General features: G+C 35.1%; 1 protein-coding gene across 1 annotated transcript; it reads left to right on the forward strand.

The window, feature by feature from the left end:
• Window positions 1–199: 199 nt before the first annotated feature.
• Window positions 200–26,430, forward strand: LOC117339855 (ribonuclease P protein subunit p30-like). Its single transcript, XM_033901563.1, has 11 exons — window positions 200–298; window positions 846–928; window positions 1,943–2,005; window positions 2,493–2,567; window positions 7,429–7,494; window positions 8,055–8,144; window positions 9,143–9,259; window positions 10,033–10,062; window positions 10,533–10,570; window positions 15,955–16,034; window positions 24,800–26,430. The coding sequence occupies exons 1-11, from the start codon at window positions 220–222 to the stop codon at window positions 25,033–25,035; spliced, it is 957 nt and encodes a 318-aa protein (XP_033757454.1). The 5' UTR covers window positions 200–219; the 3' UTR covers window positions 25,036–26,430.
• The last annotated feature ends 259 nt before the right edge of the window (window positions 26,431–26,689 follow it).

The raw sequence follows: 26,689 nt of genomic DNA on the forward strand, positions 1-26,689 counted from the left end.
AGTTTACGGAATATCCATAAAGAAACAACTCTTGATTTCTTTTCCTTTATTGGTTTTTATTTTTCCAATAAGAAAAATTTTCCATGAGCGACATATTTCAAAACGGTTATGATTGAATTCAAAATAAAATACTCTATATTTTAATTAAAATTTAACGCGAAAAGTAGAACCCGGTTTCCATTCCACTAGGAATTTAGAAGACCATTAGTAACTTCCGCAATGGCAGCCTTCATGGATTTACACGTGAAACATACCGACAAAAAGTTACTGAAAGAAAAACTTTGTCAGGCAGAAAGATGTAAGTATACTGTTTTGTTCAATGAAGAAAACATACTTACATTGAAAAATTATATAATGCTAGAAAGATGACATTAATTAATTTGTCTGATGAGTTTTCTTATTCTAGATGGTGGTGTACACTTAATCTGTTGATTGTTAGTGCTAGATCTTTCAACTTTCGCTTCTAGTACATAATTTTACTGGTTCGTTGTGCAGACTGCTAGATATGGTTATGATATTTTTCCAAGTGTAAACATATATACATGTATGTAATGTACATGCTAAAGGAACCCACTTTATTTGAATTTATTTTAAAATCTGATGGTACAAATAATTAGATATGACTGCACTATCTACATTGTATGTCTATAAAATGTGTACAAATGTTTATAATTATCTATTTAAATTGCATTAAGAAGTTAAAAGTAATTGTGTGAATGTTTTATACTGAGGAAAGCTTTTACGAGGCTCCAGTCTGCATGTAGACCGCATGGAAGTTCCTTCCAGTTCTAGCTATTGTACAGTTATGTACATTACATTACATTTAGTTATATATCTCCTTACAGTGGGTTTTGATGTAGTGGCCATCAGCTGTTTTGTAGAGGAATTACAATCTACATCAAAAGGGAAGAAGAAGCAGAAAGATAACGTGAGTATAAATACCATACATACATTTGTGTATAATAAGAATAGTTGTTTTAATTATATATAAATGCAGTTGAAGTTTGACTCTTACAGACAGCGATTCCAATTTGTTTCATTATTTTCAAGATGAACTGTTAGATTATTATATAAGGATATGGACTTTTCCAGACTGAGTGAAGAGGTAACATTATATTGGAAATATAGGTTTTATTCATCTACATACATGTACATTGACAATATAAAAATAAATGTATCTTAGTGTTTTTTTTAAAATATTTATAAGCTAACATACACCTCTATTTCAATTGCAGTCAATAGTCCATGATATTTTAAAATTATCAGTGGAGAACTGCTATCAATTAAAATCTGAAATCTCCGTAGACACTACACGGTCACTGCTTATTGTTCGAGTAGTGCACCTTTTACTGTATAAAACATTTTCAGTAATATATTTTATATTTTGGCCTGTAAGAGTGATTTCATATTCATGTCTTTAAATGTAAATTTAATGACCTTAGCTGTTGATAGAACATTAAATTAAACCAAACCAAACGTTCTGAAATAAGCAGTGACCCATTTTGGAGATGTTCTATGCTGAAAACATTCTGCTAAAATTGATAATTGCAGTTTCTGATTAATTTTTTCTATGGCAAGTCAATTCATTATTGTGCTAATCAGTATAAATTTTAATATCGGCTCACATTTGAGTGTGCAGCCAAACTATGAACATTTACAGAACAATGCAATGACAGTGCTTTGGGAATACATGTGTTTACATGTACATTATACAATCCCATTCTTTTTGTTATAAGAGTTGTGTCCCTTTATGCATGTGACTTGCTGTTTGTTAATGTTCATAGAATTAACAATGTTATAAATGGTATTTGAATTAAAAAGGAATAAAATGCAGAACAATATGAAATAACTTGGTTTAAATTCACCATGTTCTAACTTAAAAATGAGACAATAACTTCATGGCTAGACCCCATATATACATTATGATTTTTAATATTTTCAGCAACCTAACATCCCATTGCCAGAGAAAGTGATACTTAGCGAGGATGACCTAAAAGATATAAATGTAAGTATGTATCTAACCTGCCATGAACAATTCAGATAGGAAATTGTTGAATAGTGCAAGGGGGAAATTTGGGGAGGTAGACGGGCCCTAAGTTTTTGTAAAGTTATCAGACATCCTAGAGACCAGAATTATAAAGCTCAAGTTTACTTATAATTTTGATATTCTAGAGACAGAGGTCAGTCTAGTGGGGATGACCTTATTGACCTGTGACTAAGGCCTTTTTAGTTTGTTTTTTAAATTGATGGATTACCTCTTGAAATGAAAGATATACAAATGCTATTAATATATTAATTTGTAAAAGTTTCTTTTCGTTTCAAAGAGAAATGACTCAAAATTCACAAAACCTGAAAAGTTCATAATTATATAATACATGTATCTCTCAAAATGGAAAATACAACTATGATACACTTTATCCAAATATTGATAATTGAACTACTAGATATGTAATACATGTATAGCATCAATTTTTGTTATGTCTAAATTACAGTGGACAAGAAAAGCACCTCGGCAGTTGTCCAGAATCTCAACTGTGATCAACGATGCTTCACAGACACACAAATTGGTAAGTATATATATATATACATGTATAGTGTTGATACCAGGGGCATATATTAGGGGGTGATATTTTGTTTTTGTTCACTGAACCCTACATATATATCATAGAGACTTGGCACTAATTTCCATCCCACAATCTAAACAGGTGTATATGTATTAAAGTATCAAGGGTATGATTCATATGTGGAGAGGAAATTTGGTTGAAATCAACAAGCCATGTATATATTTGATTTAAATTCATAGGCCATGCTGACTTATTTCCAATTTTGCGGTGTGATCTGTTCAGTTAAATATAATTGTACCCTTTTCAAATTTATGGACCTACAGTATCTTAGTTTTACGATATGATTCCTATAGTGAAATTACCTGTTCAAATTTAGAATTACATTAGCAACATTCTATTTGCAAAACTTCATATTTTACCTATCAAAATAACAGTTTTTAAAAGTCTGACCACATAACTGAAAGAGAAAGCCAACATGCAGTGGAAGTCAAAAATATACATGGCTTGTTGATTTCAATCAAATTTCTGGACCACAGATGGGTCATAACAATATCTTATTAAGATAGATGAACTCAGATTTGTATATTTACTGGCACTACCAAGCATCAGATCTATGTATATGCCTTTGATAATCAGCTTTGAAATTTTCATTGTTGAAGTTCATTCAAATTCAATTTTGGAGTAAAAATGATAGTTTTTGCAGTTTCTGCCATAGAAATATCGGGTTTTTGAAATCAGTTGAAAAAATATCAATAATTGAAAGAAAAGTAGGTCACAGTGACATACATTCAATGTAGTGAAGTTAAGCATCTGGTTTATTTTGATATCAAATGTCTTTGACTTAAAAAAAAAAAAACCTGAAAAGTTCCATTAATCATTCTTGTAATAACTTGGCAACAAGGTTAATCACTGTATGAGGATGCTAATCATTTGCATGATGTGGACTTATTAAGTTGCTATTTGATATTATTTTTACTCCAATATTGAATTTATATGAACCTTAACAGTGAAATTTCATTTTTCACCCTCTAACATTTGATCCCCGAAATTTATATGAGCATACAAAACATCTGATTTTTTGAAAAGCATACCATATGCAGCTATTAACCTTAAGTATCTTCCTGCAGAAAAATATGCTTATCGCTGAGAGGTCGCAAAATGGCCCAAATAAATGGCAACCCTCCCTTGATCCAATTACAGTGTATACCAGTGATATATATCATTTTTAAGTGTTGTAATTTAGGGTCAGTAACTTAATATACTTTCATGTATCATATTTGTATTTATTCCAAAAAGAAAGAATGATTGAAAACAGGAAATCTGTCCAACAACCTATCACCAACCTCCTATACACACACTCATTCAGCATGCAGGCAGAGGACAAGCAAATGTTTCATGCACCTCTACAAAAAATGTCCACCAACAGAATCCATGGACACCAATTTCTCTTACCCTGGACAGGGATATCTGCAGTTTTACAGATGTTCTTATCTCACCCTAGGGAAAAGACAAGCTACACATGCTCTTTTCACATTCTCAACACTTGTATTACGTCACGTCAACAATACCATGACGTCACGGCAACAGTACAATCATGTCACATCAACAATTCAATCATGTCACGTCAACATTTCCTTGCATTGATGTAACCTCAATATTAGATACAGAAGAGGGTAAACAGGGTAAGAGAAAAATAATCATTCACCCCACCCCATGGAAGTGAGACAGGAGAATCCCACACCCAATGGGGTGAACGGTTCCAATTATCCTTCTTCTTATACACTCCCCAGACTATGACACAATACAACCTCAGCTGTTTGCATATACTCACTTATGCAAGTATCCATATGACTATTTATGTTCCTATATATGATATACACGTCAAAACACTTTTAATTGATAAAGTACCAATCAAAGCACAAAAAACTTGAACAAAACATACCTGGGATGGCATGTATTGTTGGATATATACATATTCAAGCAAATAGTGTGAAATAAATATAAATAAATTTGATGTATCACTTTTGTAATGTTGTTCTTTTCATTGAGTGCAAGTATGTGAATGAAAAACTTACAACAGAGTTTTCGGAAAATGCAAGTTGATGAAGATCATTGGAAAATTTTGTGGTCAACATCATGATTTTATATATATTGGGAAATGTGCCTAGTGGTTTCGTTGTCTTTACCTTTATTCTTGTTTTTAAGAATTAGATAATGCCTGGATTTAAATGACAATTGATAAAGCAGATTATCCTTCCTAAACACCTGGTCTTATTCTCCTTGTACATTATAAAATAATACCCCAAGAAACTACAATTTTTTTTATTGTTTTGCCCATGCGTTATAGGTTTTGCTTTAAAATTACAGTTTTGTTTGCAAGAAGTATTTATTCTCCTGTGGTTTGTAACAGTGCAAATGGAAAATAACCTGTTAAATGCAGTGTGGCTATATTTATTAATAATTCCACACAAAAACAAAGTCTGTTTTAATACAACTATATAATTTGTAATGCAACTATATAATTTGTAATAAAAAAGTGAGAAACTTACTTTTCCCTTGAATGTTTGGTGAGAAATGCTATTTTGTATGTTGAAAATCGGTAGGTAATTATCATCAGTATGATAATAATGAGTTAGATCAATCATCAATATATCTAACTACGGTTTTAACATTGAAGAGAAAACGATATAAGGTATTTTTTTTAAATTCCTTTAGTTTTGTTTGGAATTCTGATATAATTTAACTTTGAGAATTGCAATTGAAATTAAAAAAAAAAAAAACTCAAAAAAACTCACTTTTAACAAAATTGGAACAGAATTTAAAATATCACAGAAACAAATATTTAAAGTTGTTCCATTGTTATTTTTGTGTCACTCGGTACTTGTTTTGAAAAGTACACCTCTGAACACAGCCAATGACACTGAAACGTTCAAACTTCTTTTTGTTAACATTACCGTCGGGGCCATTAATGTTTGCATCTTGTTTGCATCTTGTTTGCATATTGTCTCATCTGTCGGTCACAACGAAGACAGGATGCGATTAAAATGGCCCCTGCCCCGGCCTGTGGTATCGTCTGTGTCTTCTTTGCCCTGGGACATCAAATATGTGTGGCAATTGACCTGCTGGCTAATGGCAACATTCAGGCTGTGCCCTGCAGGTAGGGCGTAAAATTGTACCTGCTGCCCCCATTGCATGATCGTAAGAGGCGACTTAATTCGAGAGCTTGTCTATTCTCTTCTTTTTAGCATCTTTATTCTTCCTAAAGTATCCCTTTCACACTGCAATTTAGCGTTCGCCCTTGTGAGGAAGACTTTGGGTTCTGTCTCCTGCCGAGACATACCAGAGTCTATCAAAATGGTAATTTCTATTCCTACTTGGCGCTCATAATGTTTTGGAGTGGGGCGACTGGTTCGCCCTTTGTCAGTATGATGTGACCGGGTGAGTTGTCCTGCTAGGTGTCGTCGTCAACATGCTTAAGTATATAGTAACACTTTATTTCTATGCTTTGTTTTCATCGTTGATGTCTTCTTGAAACCCGCCCTCATTCCTCGAGTCCCCATAAGAATCTAGCCGTAGGTGTCTTCTTGACACCCGTCCTCACATCCTCATGAGACCTTGGCAGTTGATGTCCCCCCTTACACCCGTCCTCACGTCTGCCTTAGACCCTGGCTGTTGGTGTCCCATTGACACCTGTCCTCGACCCTGGCTGTTGGTCTCTCCTCAACACACGTTCTCACGTCTGTATAAAACCCTGACTGTTGAAGTGTCTTTGACGCCTATCGTGTATGACTCACCTGCTGCGAAGTGTCACCATAAAACAAATATTTCGTCTATGTTCCTTGTCCTGTCGCTGATTGTATAAACTGCCAAAGATTGTAAATGTTCAATTTACGTATTTTCTTCATTGACTACATTGAAATAAAATCTAATTTTAACCCCAATTATGTTCAAAGTTCTTAGTAAATGTCAATAGATTCCAGTGAGGGTTACCCCACTTATTGTGTTCGCTTCATATACGTTTCTGTATTTGTGTAATGTGACCTTTATTTTAAATCCACTGTTACGTTTGTCAATATTTTTGCATACTACTCCATATTAAGACAAGGATACATGTACAAACACAAAAGAAAAATATTAAGATTCAAACGAAACCGCAATTCTATGTCAGAATCGACACAATAGTGACAAAATACCAACAAAATGCGGATTTGCATAATCGGGGATTTATTGAAGAGACCAAAATAGATCTTCTGCCCCCTTTGCAACCTTTGGAATCTTAAATATTTCCTTTCTTTCCTCACTACTTCGTCTTTCTATACTTAGGTTTCCTCTGTAGTTGTCTCCTTGGCACCCGTCCTCATAAGACCATGGCAGTTGCGAGGATGTTAAACCCCTAAAAACAAACATTGACACTCAAAAACACTAAAGTATTTTTTGGCGCATACAAATTTTCGCGCATGACTGAATTAAAAAAGAAGATTAGCATTATGATAAATTGGCATATTCACAATACATGACGTAGAAGGTACTATGCAGAAAGTACAATTAGGGCAATTATAAATTAGCGGAATGATTGAAATGTGAAAATACTAAAATAAGATTACCGCTTAAATCTCTTACGTTTACAGTACTTACACGTAACCGGTAGATTTGGGTCTGCATTGTTGGGTAATAAAGAAAAAAGAATCGAAGGCAGATAAACGTGTACCAGCAGTGTCGTAGCTAATGAATCAGGGAAATACTCTTGAACCCTTGTCGATCTTCGAAGGAGACAAGATCAAGGACAATACTTCTCTACAGTTCACAAGTAGTCAATCTTCCGATCAGCAGAAGACTGACATGTGTTGTATTTAATTCATTTTAGGCTCAAGTGGATATTCAGAGGTTTGATTTGGTGGCCGTCCAACCTACTTCAGAGAAAACATTCCATGTGAGTTATTTGTTGTGGATGTAATGAGCATGTCCCTATAATGATTTCGATCCACTGAACCCTGCAAGTATATAGTGCAGCTATTATTCTAGAAGCCATTCGGCAGACCAACAAGGGTGATTAATATAGGTGGATACAGCGTGTTCATAATTGCTTTAAAAGTAAATGACTTGATTGACATTCTGTATTGATACAGAAAAATGAAATTAAATGAATTCACTATTAATCTACAAATATACATTTGCCTATGAAGGTTATAGAAAATAAAGAAAAGGGTTTACTCAACCCATCTCATATTGGAGGTTCTTGCCAGTTATCACATAAAAAAATCTATTACATGCATTTCCTATCGTTATTACCAGACCTCTACTACACTTTCATAATAATTTCCTGTCAATAATAACAGACGACTACCACACTTTCATAATTATATTCTATCGATATTATCTGACTTCTACCACACTTTCATGCCTTGTCATTTTAACAATGAATTTACTACTTCCAATCACAATATGTAATATTCTATGTCAAGATGAGATTTCCCTTTTTAACGTTTTTAGCTAGCTTGCATGACCCTCGACATTGACATCATAATTATCGATGTGACACAGAAACTGCCATACTTTATCAAACGTCCTTCAGTGAACACGGTAAGCTTGTTTTATTATGTGTTCTCTACAAATTAACTCTTCTAATGCTATTGTCCTTGAATGGTCAAAAGCAAGATAAATACAATGGGACTAATTAAATTTTCCCGTGTAGTGTCATCCTCTTCTCCTTCAATTCCTATGAAGGCCGTGTCGTTCGGATAATGGTACAAATCCTTTATAGGTTTCCACGTTCCGTCGAAATTTTCAAAGGTGAGAAGAGATAAGATGTTTAATTGAATTACATGTCATGTCTATATAAAGTACGCTCATTCTCAACAAGGACGAAGTAGTGATGTAGAAACAGTGTTTTCAACATGCAAATAAATCAATACATTTATGTAAAGGATAATTATTGTTAGACCATGCTTCAACTATTCAGAGTTCGGCTTGGACACCATGCTTTCTGATGAAGTTATGTGAAACTGATGTTGAAGTGTGTATTACAAATTATTCTAAAGTGTAATTTGTAGCTCAGTGATTTGACAATAACATCAAATCAAATGAACAACATCTAATAATTTTTTATAGATACTTCATTTGCTAGACCATACCGATAAATTGACATGCTCCAAGGTTTTCTTGATGACAGCTGATGTTAGCATTTGAAGTCAAATTCACTGCGTAAAGGATCTGGATTCTGTAGCATACCACCCCCTTGATGCAATAAGAGGTGTTATGAAGATACGAATTAATGACTGTAGTATGAACCAGATAGAATAGAGAATATAAACATTGCTGCAGGTGGTGTTATGGTTTGGTATTTTCTTCTGTATAGAGGCATTCAAAATTGCAGCTGACGCTTTGATTATTAATTATCAATAATTTCATATTAAATGTTTCCGTATAGAATTAGATGATTGGCAAGGGCCTACTTTGCACTTCTACTCTTTGATAGAATGTTTTACCATATTATAGAGAAGAGAGATATATTAGGGTAAGCGGAAAATAGCAATGTTAAAACGGACCCCTATTAACAATGATTTTCTTGTATTTACTAGGCCATTGAAAGAGGTGTACACTTTGAGATACAGTACAGCCCTGCCGTCATTGATACGAGTGCAAGGGTGGACATGATCCACAATACACAATCATTGGTGTCTGTTTGTAAAGGCAAGGTACGTTAAGACTTAAGCGGGGATAAATCTGGATCATTTATATCATGTAAGGATTTCGTGGTTTTTGAATAAATTGGGTTGGGATTTTGCTATATAAATAGCGCATAATTATTATTTTATTTGTTTTTTTCCCAGCACAGTCGTGTGTAAAAATCCAAAAATTCTCGCTCCGAGATATCAGTTTGCCGAATGATCAGCGTACGCAAATGCAAGGTTGAAGTGACCAGAATACTATTATCATCGCTGATATTTTTTCGTCTTCACCGTTTTGTAGATGTAGATGAAGTAAAGATTCTGATACAAAAAAGTCGAGGAAAACTCCTAGTTCAAGCAGATAATTAAGGGAGATCCTCTGCTCAAAAAATGATAAATGATATTGATAAAAGTATATGATCCTGAAGTACATATTATACTTCCTCAATATGAGGTAGTAGATGGTAATTAGTTAATGCCATTAATGTTTTTAAATGCATACAAATCGTGTGAAATATGCTTATCGACAATCAAGTATAGACTCCTTTACAGTTTTTCCCCAATTTTATCTCGGACAGTTAGAGACACCGTAAGTGTATAAATGTTGTTGATTTTGTATTCATTCAGACCGTCTCCAAATATTCCATACTAAATAGTCCAAATATTCAATTTTAAGAAACAAATAAAAACAAACATTCTTTTCCTGGAAAAACAATATTGGATTGATAGTAAATATATTCTGATGTGAAGTCTATATCGACCTTTAACAATTATTAAAATTAAATTTTTCTTATTTTCAGAATGTTATCTTTTCAAGTGGATGCGAACAGGTATGGTTTTGATGCAACATGTTTGATGTATCACTGACGTTTTTATATCCTATCGTAAGACAAAAGTGATGATTCAAATGTCAATTATTATATCTGTCCTATTGTTAATATTTTGTTATCTTGTTGGTGTTGAAACATTCTGACCAACTTAAATATTAAGATATTTTATGATCAGATGTAATCTTGATATCTCGGTTGTCGAAAAGATGCAGTGAAATATTTTGTATTGAATTCAATTCAACTGTAGCATGAGTAATTTAATTCGATTACATAAGTGCAGGTACAAAAGTCTGTCTCATGAGCTATTTTGAATATCATTGGAGTAGCTTTTGAGCTGATTGATAACTATAGTAAGAAACATATATGTAACTTTATGAAGGGTGTTTTAGTACAGATATGGCAATATTTTCACGTCATGATATTAACCTGTGCGGAGATTAACATCAATCAATATTTGATTGTATTCGCAGGCTTCTTCCATCCGAGGACCATATGACGTTGCCAACCTGTATCCTTCATCAAATTAAGATATCAAAATTAAATTACAATAATTGGAAAAAGTTTGATAATCAAATCATGTTAAATTATATGATTTTTTCCGGCTAACACCTATTAATCTTTTCTGGTGGGTGACATTTGAAGTTAAATGATATTAATGATTGTATTGTGTGATACTGACTACTAAGGACTGGTGATCTCGTTGGTTCATTGTCGGTGTTCTGTTCAGTAGTGTTTCTGCACACAATCTTGCATGACATTTCAAGATGTTAATCTAACGGAATCACACTTAATTGGATTAATTCCACTTTAAACGTAATTTATTTTAACAACTTCATGCTTTTGCGATGTTTTGTACGATCTATAATGTTATATGCATTCTACCCAAGTCCACTATATCTTGCCCACATGCAATGGCACGTGTGGGATACCTTAGTTCAACAAAATAGATAAGATGATCGTAAATTGGTTCTGATTCACTTTTTGTTTCTAAACGATTTGAAATCAGTTCAATCACGGTAGTCACATGCTGGTTACCATTGTTTATTTAGTTATATTGCTGCTGACGTCATTAACTTGTTTCACTTTTACTGCGAATATTACTTTATGCTATGATATTGCTGAAGACATTATTTTGTTACATTGTTGCAGCCGACATAATTTTGCTACATTGTTGCTGATTACATAATTTTGTTACACTTACTGCCAACATTTTTTTTGTTACATTATTCCTGCCTAGATTTTGTTACGTTGTGTGGGATTTGAAGAGAGCCGTTATGACATATCTTGTTTGGCTGGACATGCTAATTTTTTCAGGTAGATGTATTTATTTTTGTTGGAAAGCCATTTTTATGAAATTTATTCGACAACTATTTATTGTACATCTTTATATCCCGTATGCATGTAGCTAATATTGGTTAATATGATACAGCCCCTTTCATCAATATGGATAACAAATTACTGTCAACACACAATTATGCACCATTGATGTCAACGTTCATGTTCAATACTACATGAATTAGCATGATTGATCCCTTGTCAAAGCAGAAATTATATTAGGATATTGATATTCTTAGCGATTTTTGGAAGAGATACGTTGTTTTATTATGGATATTCTGTGTTGAAAATGAGTACAATGACATTTTCCCCATCATCAGTTTTAGTAATATATGTGCCCTGATTTAGAGATATGTTCAATTTCCTCATTGTCAAATAAACAATCCGTAAACCTCCGAACGCTCACCGGGTTTAACGATTGATCCTGAAACCATCTTGAACAAATCTGCCGACTAAACGGTTTCATGTCTGTCATTCCTCAATGTATCATTCGACCAATCATGTTGATGGGATATAATGATTTATCCGATATATTCTCTTGATAAGGCGTTACCGGATAGAATCTCGTTTTTTTCCTGACAACTCACTAACAGCGTATTGTAGCTTTTATTTACTGCTACATTCTCGAATCATCTCACTGTACTGAACGAAAATACATAGGCCTTAAATGGTGATTCGCAACTACAATACTTTATCATTAGGCCAATAAATATTGATAAGAAAAGACTTTTTCGTTTCCAAAATTCCTAAAACACATTTTCGGTACAAAATTAGAATTTTCGGACTGGTACAATGTAAATATGAAAAGCGTTACAAAATCCGTCTCTTATGTTTTACGTCTGTATCGCGATTTTTTTTCGGAAAGTCGCCATCCGCATTATCATCACACGTCCCTGTACTTAATGTATTTTATTAGGTATTGAAATGTTTTGTTCAAAATAGGAAAGTTAGGGATTAGCCATTTTATTGATTTGCAACAAAGACACCTGACCAGTCCCTAGGTTGATATCTGCGCCTTGAGTTTTGTATAGGTGATATAGGTCAACAGAAAACTAATGCCTCACGTTTTGTTATAATATGTTGTTTAATCTATGTTTCGATATTTCTTTTGCTCTCACGGACAACTGCAGTATACATATTCCTAAAGATTTACTTTTTTTCCCTGTTGGTAAGTTTCCTTTAGTTCTTTTATGCTGCTGTATCTCACTTGAAATTATTTTATTTTCGTGTGTACACTGATTTACTTCCCTGCAGTAAAAAGAGTATAAATAACCCTTGTCATGCACATATTATGAATTCTCATTTTTTTAATGCCTGTATTCGCGATCGTTCTAAATGATTTTAAACGAACAAAAATTCTGACGGCATTGTTCAAAAGACGCCTCAGTAACTTTACGTTTTATGGCATATAAGTGACATTTTTGTAGAATTTCTACCAAAGAAATGATCTGGTATAAACTATAAAAGATGATGTTGTGTTCTTGAGCTCTGAGTATAAACCAGTGGCTTAATGTGACAATTGGTGAGTATGGATACAGTTTGTTTGTTGGGTTTATCACCCCTTGAACAGCTACAAAAAATGTAGGATCATTTTAAGGCGGAGTCTCCTTGTAGTATTTGGTGACCACCTTTATGTACAACAAACGAAAGGCCCGTCGCATGCCATCCAGAGCAATGAGTAAAGTGTCTTGTCCAATGACACACAACAGCACAGACCGATCCGTTTCTCAGATTTCTCCTAAACACAAACTGCTGAAATTATGGAGTGTCGAACAACACACCTTGGATCTTCATCTGGGGTTAGGAAGGCCATTGGTCTATTGCGGTCCCTTACCCGGATACAGGCACATCAATAAGGCAGATCAGCCTAAGAATTGTTTTAAAAACGTCTTTCTACCACAATACCCTGTGTTATTCAACTCTCAGACCATCAGTTAATCATTACAGCTGTTGATTAACAATCTGTTTATACCACACGTGGTATAAACTCTGTACGCATTTCGATTGGCTAACACGGTGAATTTTGACCCAAGCTGCAATTGTTATTGACGTCATCAATAATCTAATGACGTCACATCATCGGGTCCCGGACGTCACCGGTACACTTTATTTGCATACGCGAAATTATACTTGGCCACGTTTCCCTTTGATTCAAGCCGATATTATTGTGGTAGAAACAGGTCACACGACTCGAAATTGTTGGATATGGAATTTATTTCACACTCGTAAGTTATTTTTTAAAAGTTGCAAAAAACACTCGCTAAAGCTCGTGTCTTTTGTAACTTTTAAAAAATAACTTACTCGTGTGAAATAAATTCCATATCCAACAACCACTCGTTGTGTAACCTCTATTTATTCCCGAACTCGTACGATAGATACTTAGGCTTTAACTGACCTCTTAATACACGATCATCTCTGCTATATATAGTTTGGACCGTTCTTGACAATGCAGCTACATGTATTCTGCCTTAGTACATATATAAAGTTAGCCACCTTAAAGATGCTAAGCCGCCCACAGCGTATACACTTCTCGTAACATAAATGTATAAACCTGTACAACAGTATTGGTTTTTTTTTATCTAAACAGCTCCGAAAATCAAAGAAGAAGAAAAATGCAGACCTGCCAACTACTACTATTTTATAGTAATCTTTACTATTTTGTGGTGGTCGTTACTCTTTTTTCTCTCGAAATAGTAGCAAATTACTCTTTTTGATGCAATAGATTTGGCAAGAATTGTTAAGAATTACTCTTTTTTTGCTCAAAAATGGGCCAAATTACTATTTTTGAATTTGAAAGGTTGGCAGGTCTGAAAATGACACAGCAGCCATCAGAGTGTTCTCATATATATATTAGAGATGGAATTAGTAGCTCAATCTTTCGAAGGGCGATATTATATCAAAGAAATTACGATTTCATTCTGTCTGACGAGGAAAGTACGACACGAAGCGAAGTGAAAGATAATAATAAAAAAGAAATGAAATAATTATTACAAAAATGTAGAAAATGATGATAATGAAATATGTGTATCGTTACTTTAGACCAGATGTTACTAGATATATTATGATCATTTAAAAAGCTCACAATGCTATAACTGTCGTCCTTATCTTTGATACATACCACGCTAATTTGTGTTTGGTTATCAGTAAAATAAGTTCTGTACATAACGGGGGTTGTGTGTGGGATGGTGATTCCATTAGAGTAATGAAAACTCATATTTCAGTCTGCTGTCTTTCATACACATAGAGCTCCTTTTAAACCATTGGAAATCACTCACATGCTGAACATGTACAATACTGATCATTACAACTGTGACGTGATGACATTTCTGGTGTGAGTTGAGCAAGGTCTTGTTAAAGTTTATCTATCCAAAGGAGATGTGCACTGTTGGGTAATAATATAGCATTGATTATCGAACAGCAGTCATGACTGATGCAGAAAATGGGAAGGCGGACGAAAACCTTTTCATTCAAGCCGTTCCTTGAATCACATCAAGGATGACGGGTTCAACGTGAAAATTGGTTATGTTTTATTCTCCACATTCATCAGCTTATATGGTATCTGGGATGTTAAATAATACGGAGTTTACTATCTTTGACGCACAATAACATATATTCTTGTTTTTACAACCGAGCGTTCGTTATAACGCTTTTAGCAAAGCAAATTCTTTTCACTGTGTGAAGTCTTTTTTGTGTATTCTGTGTAAGTTAGACATACGGAACGCATTTTGCGAGTATCTCATTTTCTTTGTATATGAATGATGTTTAATATATATCTGTTATATAACAATACTTGCAAATTAGTTATGCAGTTATACTGTACTAACTTATATTAATCACTAATGAGAAAACACTGAAGCCTGCTGACAAAGTTCTCCTCCGATTGTTTGAATCTATCCAGACCGAATGTGAGGTATTTACAGTAGGCAGTGGTTAATCTTTCGCTCTTTCGTTCAATGGACTCTATTTTAGTAAAGATCATGGAAATTAAACGGTGGGATTAGATTTCAGGTATGCGGCACCGGAACAAAAATGTAACAAATGGGCGAGGTTACTTCACACACGATATACCTATCGTAATAACGAGATAATACAAGCGATATTAGTTCTAAAATATTTCAGAAGTCCACATGAAGTGATTTTATTTAAGCCTCAATCATAATTTAGACCGATGATGGCACATGGTGTACATGTCATAGAACTAAACTATAATTATGTGCATGTGATCTACATTTGTTACTGTCCATTTCATGATCGTATGAGTTGACTCGATGTACTCTAGATTGGCAATATAAGTTCATATGTTTCTCTGCCTGTAATACATTGTAGCACAACTAATTCATATTGATCCCAACACAACCCTAAAAATATGTTTATTTCAATTTGTCTTTTGTCTGCAATAGTATACACCCTATGATATAGGACCATTGGAACAAATGCCGTGTACTCTATTTATTTTACTTTCATATTATAACGTGGACGATTTGGTAAGCTTAATGCATATATAGATACTTTTTGACGTTAATAATGACGATCTACAGTTTCCTTAACCAGACTCAGAGCTATGCTGTTCGGCATGACACAAGCCCAGGGAAAGGCAGCGGTCTGTAGGAATTGCCGAGCAGTATTATTTCATGCAGGTGAGATTGAAGATAACATATTCTTTGTTGATACTGTAAACATACAAATTTTAGCGTGGTCAATATTTCCACGCTCGACAACAAATTATGATTGAAATTTAACCGGGATAATTATTTTTAAGCCCAACACCTTACGCTTAATTATGATTGAAATTTTAATGGGATCATTATTTTCACGATCGACATCTTACGCTAAATTATAATTGCACTTTTTAATATATTTTCTGTATACTTTTTTCTATAGGAAATAATGTGGGTGTCCCAATTCATCATGGTGGTAACATGTTAAAAATATGTGTAATGAAATAAGTATGTTGGTAGTATATGCTATTTCACTAAAACACTAAAACAACAATGAAAACCAGTAGGCATACATTGATGATTAAATGATTTATGTCTTTGATAATACAAACAAGATTAAAGTTTGGAAGGTAAATTATTTAGGTAGCACGCATCCTTAATGAAAACGCAAGGTGTAAGAATAAAAAAACTCTTGTTTCAAATAGTATTACATATTGATGTAAAGAATTTGAAAATAATTTGGTTAAATCTCGCAATATCGATTCATTGCTTAATGCTTTAATGTTGATAACAGTACAGGTATATGTACGTATTATAAGTTTTCCATTATATGTTAGTCTTCCGTCTGGTGCCTGTCGTTATCATTCAAAACACTAAATTTTGTTACCGAGTTGACTTTTCATCATATTATATAAGTGGTAATATACGAACAGTTTATATGCCATGTCACTAGTTTATATAGGCGCTGTATTCATCACGTGATACTTACTCGTTGTCTCGCCTGCCACGAAGACTATGGTGTTACTTTTCCGGCGGCGAGGGCGTTAACACCGCCATCGGCTGCGTCGTTGTCAACATTTCACTTTTAAGTTTTGCGTTAAGATCTGTTGCTAAGAAAGTGCTTTGGTGCTATGGACATCTCAACACATCCTGCAGATGTTTTTATTGTTTGTTGTTGTTGTTGTTGTTTTGTTGTTGTTGTTTTTTTTTGGGGGGGGGGGGGGGGGGGGGGGGGGGGTTAAAAACTGTACATTTTGATAAATTGATATTCTATCTTTATTGCTTCTCAAGTTGATTTAAAAATTAGTATACAGTCAAATTGAAATTGATTTCATAATAAATCTGATGTATTTTTTTCTCACTTTTCAGTAAAAGTTATTTTTGGGGTAAAAAGACATTAGATGAACTTTGAGAATTAGCAATTTCGCGGAATTAAATATTTGTTTTTTCAATGCATCAATACTTACTCGTTTCTATATTTTTTTTGGAATTGGGAGATACTAAAACTTTGGAGACTTTGAGAGTTTGCGTAAAACTTACAATACTGACAAAGCGGGACAACTGTGACGTATAAGTATGTGTAATTCTCGTTGAGTTGATAACTTTAAGGAAACATCTAGCTATATTGCAAGTTCAATTATTTACAAACAACTTCAATAATCAATGTTTTGATACAAGTTCCCTTTCAACTTTCATTTTTGTAGTGGAGAATAGTGTCATTAAACCTAATCATGCTAAAAGCTGACGGATCGGAATGTCTTTTCGATTTGGAGGATGATATACTAACGCAGCTTATCATGCAATGTAGCATATGCTTAATACAATTGTGGTATCGCGACCATCATAAAAGATGTAGTTCAATCTATGTTAATAAGTAATAAGGAAATCGAATCGTTGTCTTCTGTAGTGGTTTATTTTGATGATTTTTCAGACCCGGGTTGATTTGTAAATGGATAGGTTCTGTGAGGTCCTTTTAATTCACGTCGTTAAGGAATACGTGTCAACATTTGAAATTGATATCACACCATTAGTGGTCGCCTATTACTGTGTCGAAAAGACCCGAATTAGCAAATATTAGATTTTAAAATTCGTATATAATTGGATCCAAGATCGTTCTAAGTGGAATTCCATCTCCCATAACTTGATAAAATGCCAGTGTCTTTCATGGCTTTCTTATGACTGTTTAAAGATCCAAAGGTCACACCTTTCTTATGACTGTTTAAAGATCCAAAGGTCACACCTTTCTTATGATTGTTTTAAGGTCCAAAGGTCACACCTTTCAAATGATTGTTTTAAGGTCCAAAGATCCTACTATTTATCTGTAAACTTGGTTCCTCCTAGTGATATCCGATGCTGTGAGCCTCAGTACTACATGTTACTCCGGCTATACAAATTGTTAGTCTGCATAAGGGACGTATAAAGGTATTGGGTCTCCTCTCCGGCCACGTGGGTTTTCCCCTTTTACTCCGGTTTCCTCCCACAGAAAAACGCATCGAGCGCTTTCCAGTCGGCTAAACAAGTGTGATAAATATAGGTTAATATAACTTGCAATTGTTTTAAAATGAATGAAGTTTACTTTTACAAGGGGTGTTATATAAGTACCGTTGAAATGAAGGGAAAAGAACGAGACCTCGTCATAACAGTGGAACTCGAAATATTAGAGTTTTCAATAATGTAGGTAATTTGAAATAAGAGGAGGTGGGTATTACACCAGGTGTGTTGAATTAGAACATCATTTCCACACCCAGGAAGTAAATGATATCGACAGCAATGACACTTTATGTTCTGGTCTTTATTGATGGCGTAGTACTGTCTCAAATGGGAAACTAGCATACGTCACTTGTCATTTTCTGTTTTACGGCACGTTTATTTATAACTTAGGTTCGTGTTTGGTGACATTGTATCACTGCCGATGAAAGTCCCTGTGGTATATCGGTGTATGTGTTGTTCTAGTTATCTCGTTTGTTCTTTCATAGATGTTGACGTTCGTTACTTTACTGAAGTCCCCTAAGCTCCCGAGAAATGTTTATTGCCTGACTATGTCGACTATCATATCATCATTAGGATACTCGTGTACGCGTTCATATATATTGCAATTTGCATACTCAAGTATTGATCGTACGACATCGTCTAAAGATAAAAATGAAAGAAGAGAACATTAACATGTAAACAAAACCGTAATTCTTACTCGGGAGTCGGTAAAACAACGGTAAAATATTAACAAAATATGTATTTATGAGACCTGAATACGATCAAGGCCCGGAAAGGTAAGCGTTTTATCTAGATCTTCTTCTTCGACGACACCTGCAACATCATTCTAGGTCAAATCCGAATTATTTCGCAATCTCAAAATGCGACCAAGGATAATGACAATTGAACGACGTCTTATGCCATATCGGCCAATTGAATACAATGTTTTCAACGAGACCATGATGTATACCATGGACTATTTCCAAAGTCTTCATCAAACTACATCTTTCGGAAATCTTGTGTTGTAAGTTTTACCTGCAGTCGGCATCAGCAATTTTTACTGTTTGTCAAAGGATTGACATGCTTGTTAGAAGAATTACACTCCCTTTTATTGTACCAAAATCGGATTATCTTTTCTTGAATTAGAGGAATTAATTCTACAAAAAGTTGATATTTCGTAACCATAATGTGTTCGTTTACTACAATCCAATCAGACAACTCTCTGTTTTAATGAGTGCACTGACAGCAATCCCCTAAATAGTAATTAATTGTCGGGCACTTAATTTCAATACGTGTGCCAGTATGCATGTCAATAAGACGTGCTGCACCGAGGAAAGCCTATCGACAGCACCCTGTATATCAGATTTCCATCCGGTATATTTCATATACAATTTTCAAGTTCTTACCATTCCGATAGCAATGATTGATGATCCTTTCCTGTCTACACCGTGGGAGTTTACTTTATGACCTCAAAGTCACTATCAATAATAACGCATTGACATACTGTATATATGGTATATATCCATGTCGGCGTCATTGATAGAAAAGGAAATTCAAATATCGACTTCCATATCTCAGATTGTTTTTACTCCTCCTAAATGGCCTCCTTAGTCAAAACTTATTATATGTCCGATTTTTATAAAAATTGGTATGTAGGTGATTCAGGATACTATAAATACAAATGTACATCTGTGACTTCCATTTCTAGATTCAAGAAAATGGTCGCCTTTTTGCTGTCTTCTGATTTGTAGAAATTTGGATGTTAAATTCCGATGAATTATGGCGTTTGAAGATATCGTAACATAAGAAACAATATTGTGGTTTTTTTTCAGCTTCGTTTTGGGGACTTTTGTAAGGGTCTATTACAAATAACACTTTGGTTTAGAGATACCTTTGCAAAATGTTCTGAAATTCATGATTATGTTATATGCTTTATCTAATGATAACGAGCCTGGGTTTGTTTTCAGTGTCAATTGGTTGATATTAAAGGTATTGCCATATGTTTACTTTAGTATGACAATGATTGATACATAGGAATATATTTGTATCAGGCAGACATCTTAGCGACCTGTATGATATATGAACCTAGTTAAATTGAATCTCCGCTAATGTCAGTAGTTTGCTTTATAAAAATAAAGCCGCGAATGTAAAGGGCTATTCCGATAGTATAAATCATATAAAGGCACCTTCAAAAATGATTATGTTTGATAGCCTGCTTTATCGAAATGATAAAATGTATCTGACAGTGGTTTGATTTTCTAATTAGTTTGACACTGTGAACTTGAAAGTGGAAAGGAACGTACATGAGGTTAATGAATACTTCATTTACACGTGAAATCTATATAAGTGTCTGTTGACAGCGAACGCTTGTCTTATAGGGGTTACCAGTTATATAGGTTTCAAATAAACCTGAAACCCTTTTCATGTCTGCTTTTGTCTCTCTTAATACACCTACACTGACTAACTATAGTGTAACATTGTAGGTACATTGTATGTACATATACACTGACTTACTACAGTGTGACCTTGTACGTACATCTACACTGACTTACTACAGTGTGACCTTGTAGGTACACCTACACTGACTTAATACAGTGTGACCTTGTATGTACATCTACACTGACTTACTACAGTGTGACCTTGTATGTACACCTACACTGACTTACTACAATGTGACCTTGTAAGTACATCTACACTGACTTACTACAGTGTGGCCTTGTAGGTACACCTACACTGACTTACTACAGTGTGACCTTGTAGGTACACCTACACTGACTTACTACAGTGTGACCTTGTATGTACATCTACACTGACTTACTACAGTGTGACCTTGTAGGTACACCTACACTGACTTACTACAGTGTGACATTGTATGTACATCTACACTGACTTACTACAGTGTGACCTTGTAGGTACACCTACACTGACTTACTACAGTGTGACCTTGTATGTACACCTACACTGACTTACTACGGTGTGACCTTGTAGGTACAACGACACTGACTTACTACAGTGTGACCTTGTATGTACACCTACACTGACTTACTACAGTGTGACCTTGTAGGTACACCTACACTGACTTACTACAGTGTGACCTTGTATGTACACCTACACTGACTTACTACATATGACAGTGTAGGTACACCGACACTGACATACTACAGTGTGACCTTGTAGGTACACCTACACTGACTTACTACAGTGTGACCTTGTATGTACATCTACACTGACTTACTACAGTGTTACCTTGTAGGTACATCTACACTGACTTACTACAGGATGACCTTGTAGGTACATCTACACTGACGTCCTACAGTGTGACATTGTAGGTACACCTACACTGACTTACTACAGTATGACCTTGTAGGTACATATACACTGACTTACTACAGTGTGGCCTTGTAGGTACACCTACACTGACTTACTACAGTGTGACCTTGTATGTACACCTACACTGACTTACTACAGTATGACCTTGTAGGTACACCGACACTGACTTACTACGGTGTGACCTTGTAGGTACATCTACACTGACTTACTACAGTGTGACCTTGTATGTACACCTACACTGACTTACTACAGTGTTACCTTGTAGGTACACCTACACTGACTTACTACAGTGTGACCTTATATGTACATCTACAATGACTTACTAGAGTGTGATCTTGTACACCTACACAGACTTACTACATATGACAGTGTAGATACACCTACACTGACTTAGTACAGTGTGACCTTGTAGGTACACCTACACTGACTTACTACAGTGTTACCTTGTAGGTACATCTACACTGACTTACTGCAGTGTGACCTTGTAGGTACACATACACTGACTTACTACAGTGTGACCTTGTAGGTACACCGACACCGACTTACTTCAGTGTGACCTTGTAGGTACACCTACACTGACTTACTACAGTGTGACCTTGTATGTACATCTACACTGACTTACTACAGGATGACCTTGTAGGTACATCTACACTGACTTACTACAGGATGACCTTGTAGGTACATCTACACTGACTTACTACAGGATGACCTTGTAGGTACATCTTCACTGACGTCTTACAGTGTGACATTGTAGGTACACCTACACTGACTTACTACAGTATGACCTTGTAGGTACATATACACTGACTTACTACAGTGTGGCCTTGTAGGTACACCTACACTGACTTACTACAGTGTGACCTTGTATGTACACCTACACTGACTTACTACACTATGACATTGTAGGTACACCGACACTGATTTACTACAGTGTGACCTTGTAGGTACATCTACACTGACTTACTACAGTGTGACCTTGTATGTACACCTACACTGACTTACTACAGTGTTACCTTGTAGGTACACCTACACTGACTTACTAGTGTGACCTTATAGGTACATCTACAATGACTTACTACAGTGTGACCTTGTACACCTACACAGACTTACTACATATGACAGTGTAGATACACCTACACTGACTTACTACAGTGTGACCTTGTATGTACACCTACACTGACTTACTACAGTATGACCTTGTAGGTACATCTACACTGACTTACTACAGTGTGACCTTGTATGTACACCTACACTGACTTACTACAGTATGACCTTGTATGTACATCTACACTGACTTACTACAGTATGAACTTGTAGCTACACCTACACTGACTTACTACAGTGTGACCTTGTAGGTACAACGACACTGACTTACTACAGTGTGACATTGTATGTACATCTACACTGACTTACTACAGTGTGACCTTGTAGGTACATCTACACTGACGTCCTACAGTGTGACCTTGTAGGTACATTGTAGATACATCTATACTGACTTACTACAGTATGACCTTGTAGGTACACCTACACTGACTTACTACAGTGTGACATTGTATGTACACCTACACTGACTTACTACAGTGTGACCTTGTAAGTACATCTACACTGACTTACTACAGTGTGCCTTGTAGGTACACCTACACTGACTTCACTACAGTGTGCCCTTGTAGGTACACCTACACTGACTTACTACAGTGTGACCTTGTAGGTACATCTACACTGACTTACTACAGTGTGACCTTGTATATACATCTACACTGACTTACTACAGTGTGACCTTGTAGGTACACCTACACTGACTTACTACAGTGTGACCTTGTAGGTACACCTACACTGACTTACTACAGTGTGACCTTGTAGGTACATCTACACTGACTTACTATAGCATGACCTTGTAGGTACACCTACACTGACTTACTACAGTGTGACCTTGTAGGTACACCTACACTGACTTACTACAGTGTGACCTTGTAGGTACACCTACACTGACTTATTACAGTGTGACCTTGTAGGTACACCTACACTGACTTACTACAGTGTGACCTTGTAGGTACACCTACACTGACTTACTACAGTATGAACGTGTAGGTAAACATTCATTATTTACTACAATGTGACCTTCAAAATATAAATATATAGATTTACATGAAGGCTAATGACAAAGTACAATGATAATAAAACCACGTGTTCTAGAAGATTAAGCGTCTTCTACTTCACACGACTCTCGTCATACGAATTTATATCAAATGCGGGTTAAATCACAATCTCAGAAAGTTAGAATGGTGACAAGGGGATCACTAGCATCAAACACGTCTGACGCCATAGGACATAAAGAAATAGAGCATTTTCAACTGTGGTCATGATGTCGACCATACAACTTTCCATTTGCCTTCATCAATCTGCAATCTCGACATATTGCTAATTTTATTAATCGACACACGTGCCCTTGTATAAACCTATTATGTCACTAATGCAATGTGACAGTGTATACACTATTGCCTTTCTGTTTTTCGTTATCCAGCTCATTGCTGATTGGAAACATTTTTTAAATCCGTAACAGAAATACGTTCCATATTGATAGAGGAAATATTGATCATTTGTGAAATATACGCTAATTTGTCATCTGTAACATTTCTTTTCGATTTGCGAAATTATGTTAACGGTCATGCTAAAATCTCTTAAAACATCCGGACTATTATATTTGTGAGTATGGACTTCTATATTAAACAAAACCTTTTAAAACTTTTTAAAAGCATTACGTAATCATCTTGATAAAAGTCTGTCCACACATTGCAAGTCTGTCAAAATTGTAGCTTCTACCCAGCATTTTGGAAGCGCGATAACTAGTTTACCCGTTGTCAGTAAACTGTGACCTGGTGAGTGTACAGCAGGGTGTCTTCAGCAGTATGTCGGTTATCACATGGAGACAGAATCGAACATACCGGAGTCTTCCAAAACACGCACGTATTCACCCCACGCATGCATCTCGCACATGGGAGAAGCCGTCCTTAAATTACTTCAGCTATTAATAGGATGTTAAACAATACTAAACCAAACCAAACCACACATTGCATTTTGGGATTACAATGAAACATTTCATATCAATTTGATGAATATTAAGTAGAAAACGTGTGGCTAATTGATATTTATTATATTTATTGCAGAGTCAAGGCGTGCTTGTAAATCCACCATGAGTGCTGAGCCAGTAGCGATAGTTACAACGACCCCTCAGCCGGTCGTTACCGAGTGCGAAGAAAAAAAATCTTCTGAAAAGGCACTGACAAGCGACGAACATTCTATCTTAGCAACTTCAGATAATACAGTTGTTATATCAGAAAATGTCAAAAGAAGAAATGGCCTTGTGGACGATGGTCCACCTGGGAAAAAGCTGAAAACGTGACTCGAGTTTTTGTTCAAGAATTCAAAAAGGATCAACAAATTTTATAGTATTTGTGTTCCAATATACTGTATTATATCTAAATAAATACCAGTCTTTCCAATTGAACTTTCCAACTGTAAATAGTCTATCTATGCATACAACATATTAAATATCAATTGGAAAACATTCAAAAGGTGTATATTCGATTTATTCTCGGAGTAATGTTATAACGTATAAAGCATTTTCCTAAAACCTCTTGTTATTACGCTCATATTACCCATATTTGTTAAAAAGGTAATTTATAACAAATTATTAAGTATAAGCAGGTTCAAGCATTTTCAAGTAACATAATTATATCGGATCGGGTCTCGAGAGTTATGATTTATTTTACTCTCAACTGGTCGGATATCATAAGAATTTGTCCTGGCTTATCCTCGGATGGCGTCAATTTGTGTCTTTTCACGATATTTCCTTCTCGATTAAAACGTCAATCTTAATCTTAAAAATATCATTCATATACACATGTTTTATTCAAGCTAAGTGGATGGACATACCGAGATAAGCTTCATTTACCCATAAAACACAAGCCAACATGGGTCAGGAGCGTCGAACCACCCACTTCGCTTCACCTGCGGTTACGTTTGGCGACACTCTAATCGTCAGAGTAAATAACGGCCCCTTTTTAGTAGACAGTGAACTAACGTATTGCTGACCTATTATTTTTACTGATTCATCACTTCTTCTTCCCAACGACATTACAAAAGAGTAACACTAACAGTGCGTCTGTTCCAACAAACATTCTTATTTTTGGTTTCACTATTCTTTTCGACTGTTGTGTATACGCAAATGATTGAGTACATGTATTTATGATGATTATGCTATAGCATCCCGTGCTAATATATTTTTTTCGCTGGAGTTATGGCTCATTTGCACTTAAATTCTTATAATTGTTTTCCGTAATTCTTAAGAAAACTGCTTGCCATATCAATTTCTAGCTTTGTATTTGACTTAATCATAATGGATTTCGAGTTCGAGTTGAGATTCTGTATCCATATTCTTATTTATTCTGGAGTTAATTCTTTTCACATAGGACATTCTTATAATTAAGTACAATATATTGCTAACACTGGTCACATCAATATGTTACTTGATACAGCACTTTTTCAAACGAATGAAGGATTTTTCAGTTCGATTTTTATACTTGTGTCAAATTCCATCTATTGCTGGAGTAATATCACACACAGTGGAACCATACAGTTATGATTACATATAAATATGTCCTCAGATGTTGAGTGGACGTTAAATTCCATCAACCAGCCATCTAGCAGCAGAAAGCATGATGCTTTTACACATGGTGACCATGAAATGTTCAAAATACACCCTTTCAATTAACCTGCCGTAGGCAACAAACCCACTTATACGGAATTGTTACGGAATTACGGAATATTGTAAAAGTGGAAATATTCGCGGTGTGGAAATTTTCGCTTATTTCGCTATCAGTAAATCTCCGCGAAAATTTCCACACGCGAATATTTTTTTATATTTGTTTTATTTTTAAAGACATTTTTAATACATAAATATAAGAACCACACACACACAAACACACATCAATTCCAATTGGTATGGTTTGCCTGTCATCACAATCATAATCGTATCATACTAATCATCATCATAA

The sequence above is a fragment of the Pecten maximus genome, chromosome 12 (genome assembly GCF_902652985.1).
Source record: "Pecten maximus chromosome 12, xPecMax1.1, whole genome shotgun sequence".
Classification (NCBI taxonomy): Eukaryota; Metazoa; Mollusca; class Bivalvia; order Pectinida; family Pectinidae; genus Pecten; species Pecten maximus.

Coding starts and splice junctions, on each gene's coding strand:
- LOC117339855 (XM_033901563.1), top strand. CDS start 220: ATGGCAGCCTTCATGGATTTACACGTGAAACATACCGACAAAAAGTTA. Junction 929..1,942: donor AGAAGAAGCAGAAAGATAAC/GTGAGTATAAAT, acceptor TAATATTTTCAG/CAACCTAACATCCCATTGCC. Junction 7,495..8,054: donor CTTCAGAGAAAACATTCCAT/GTGAGTTATTTG, acceptor TAACGTTTTTAG/CTAGCTTGCATGACCCTCGA.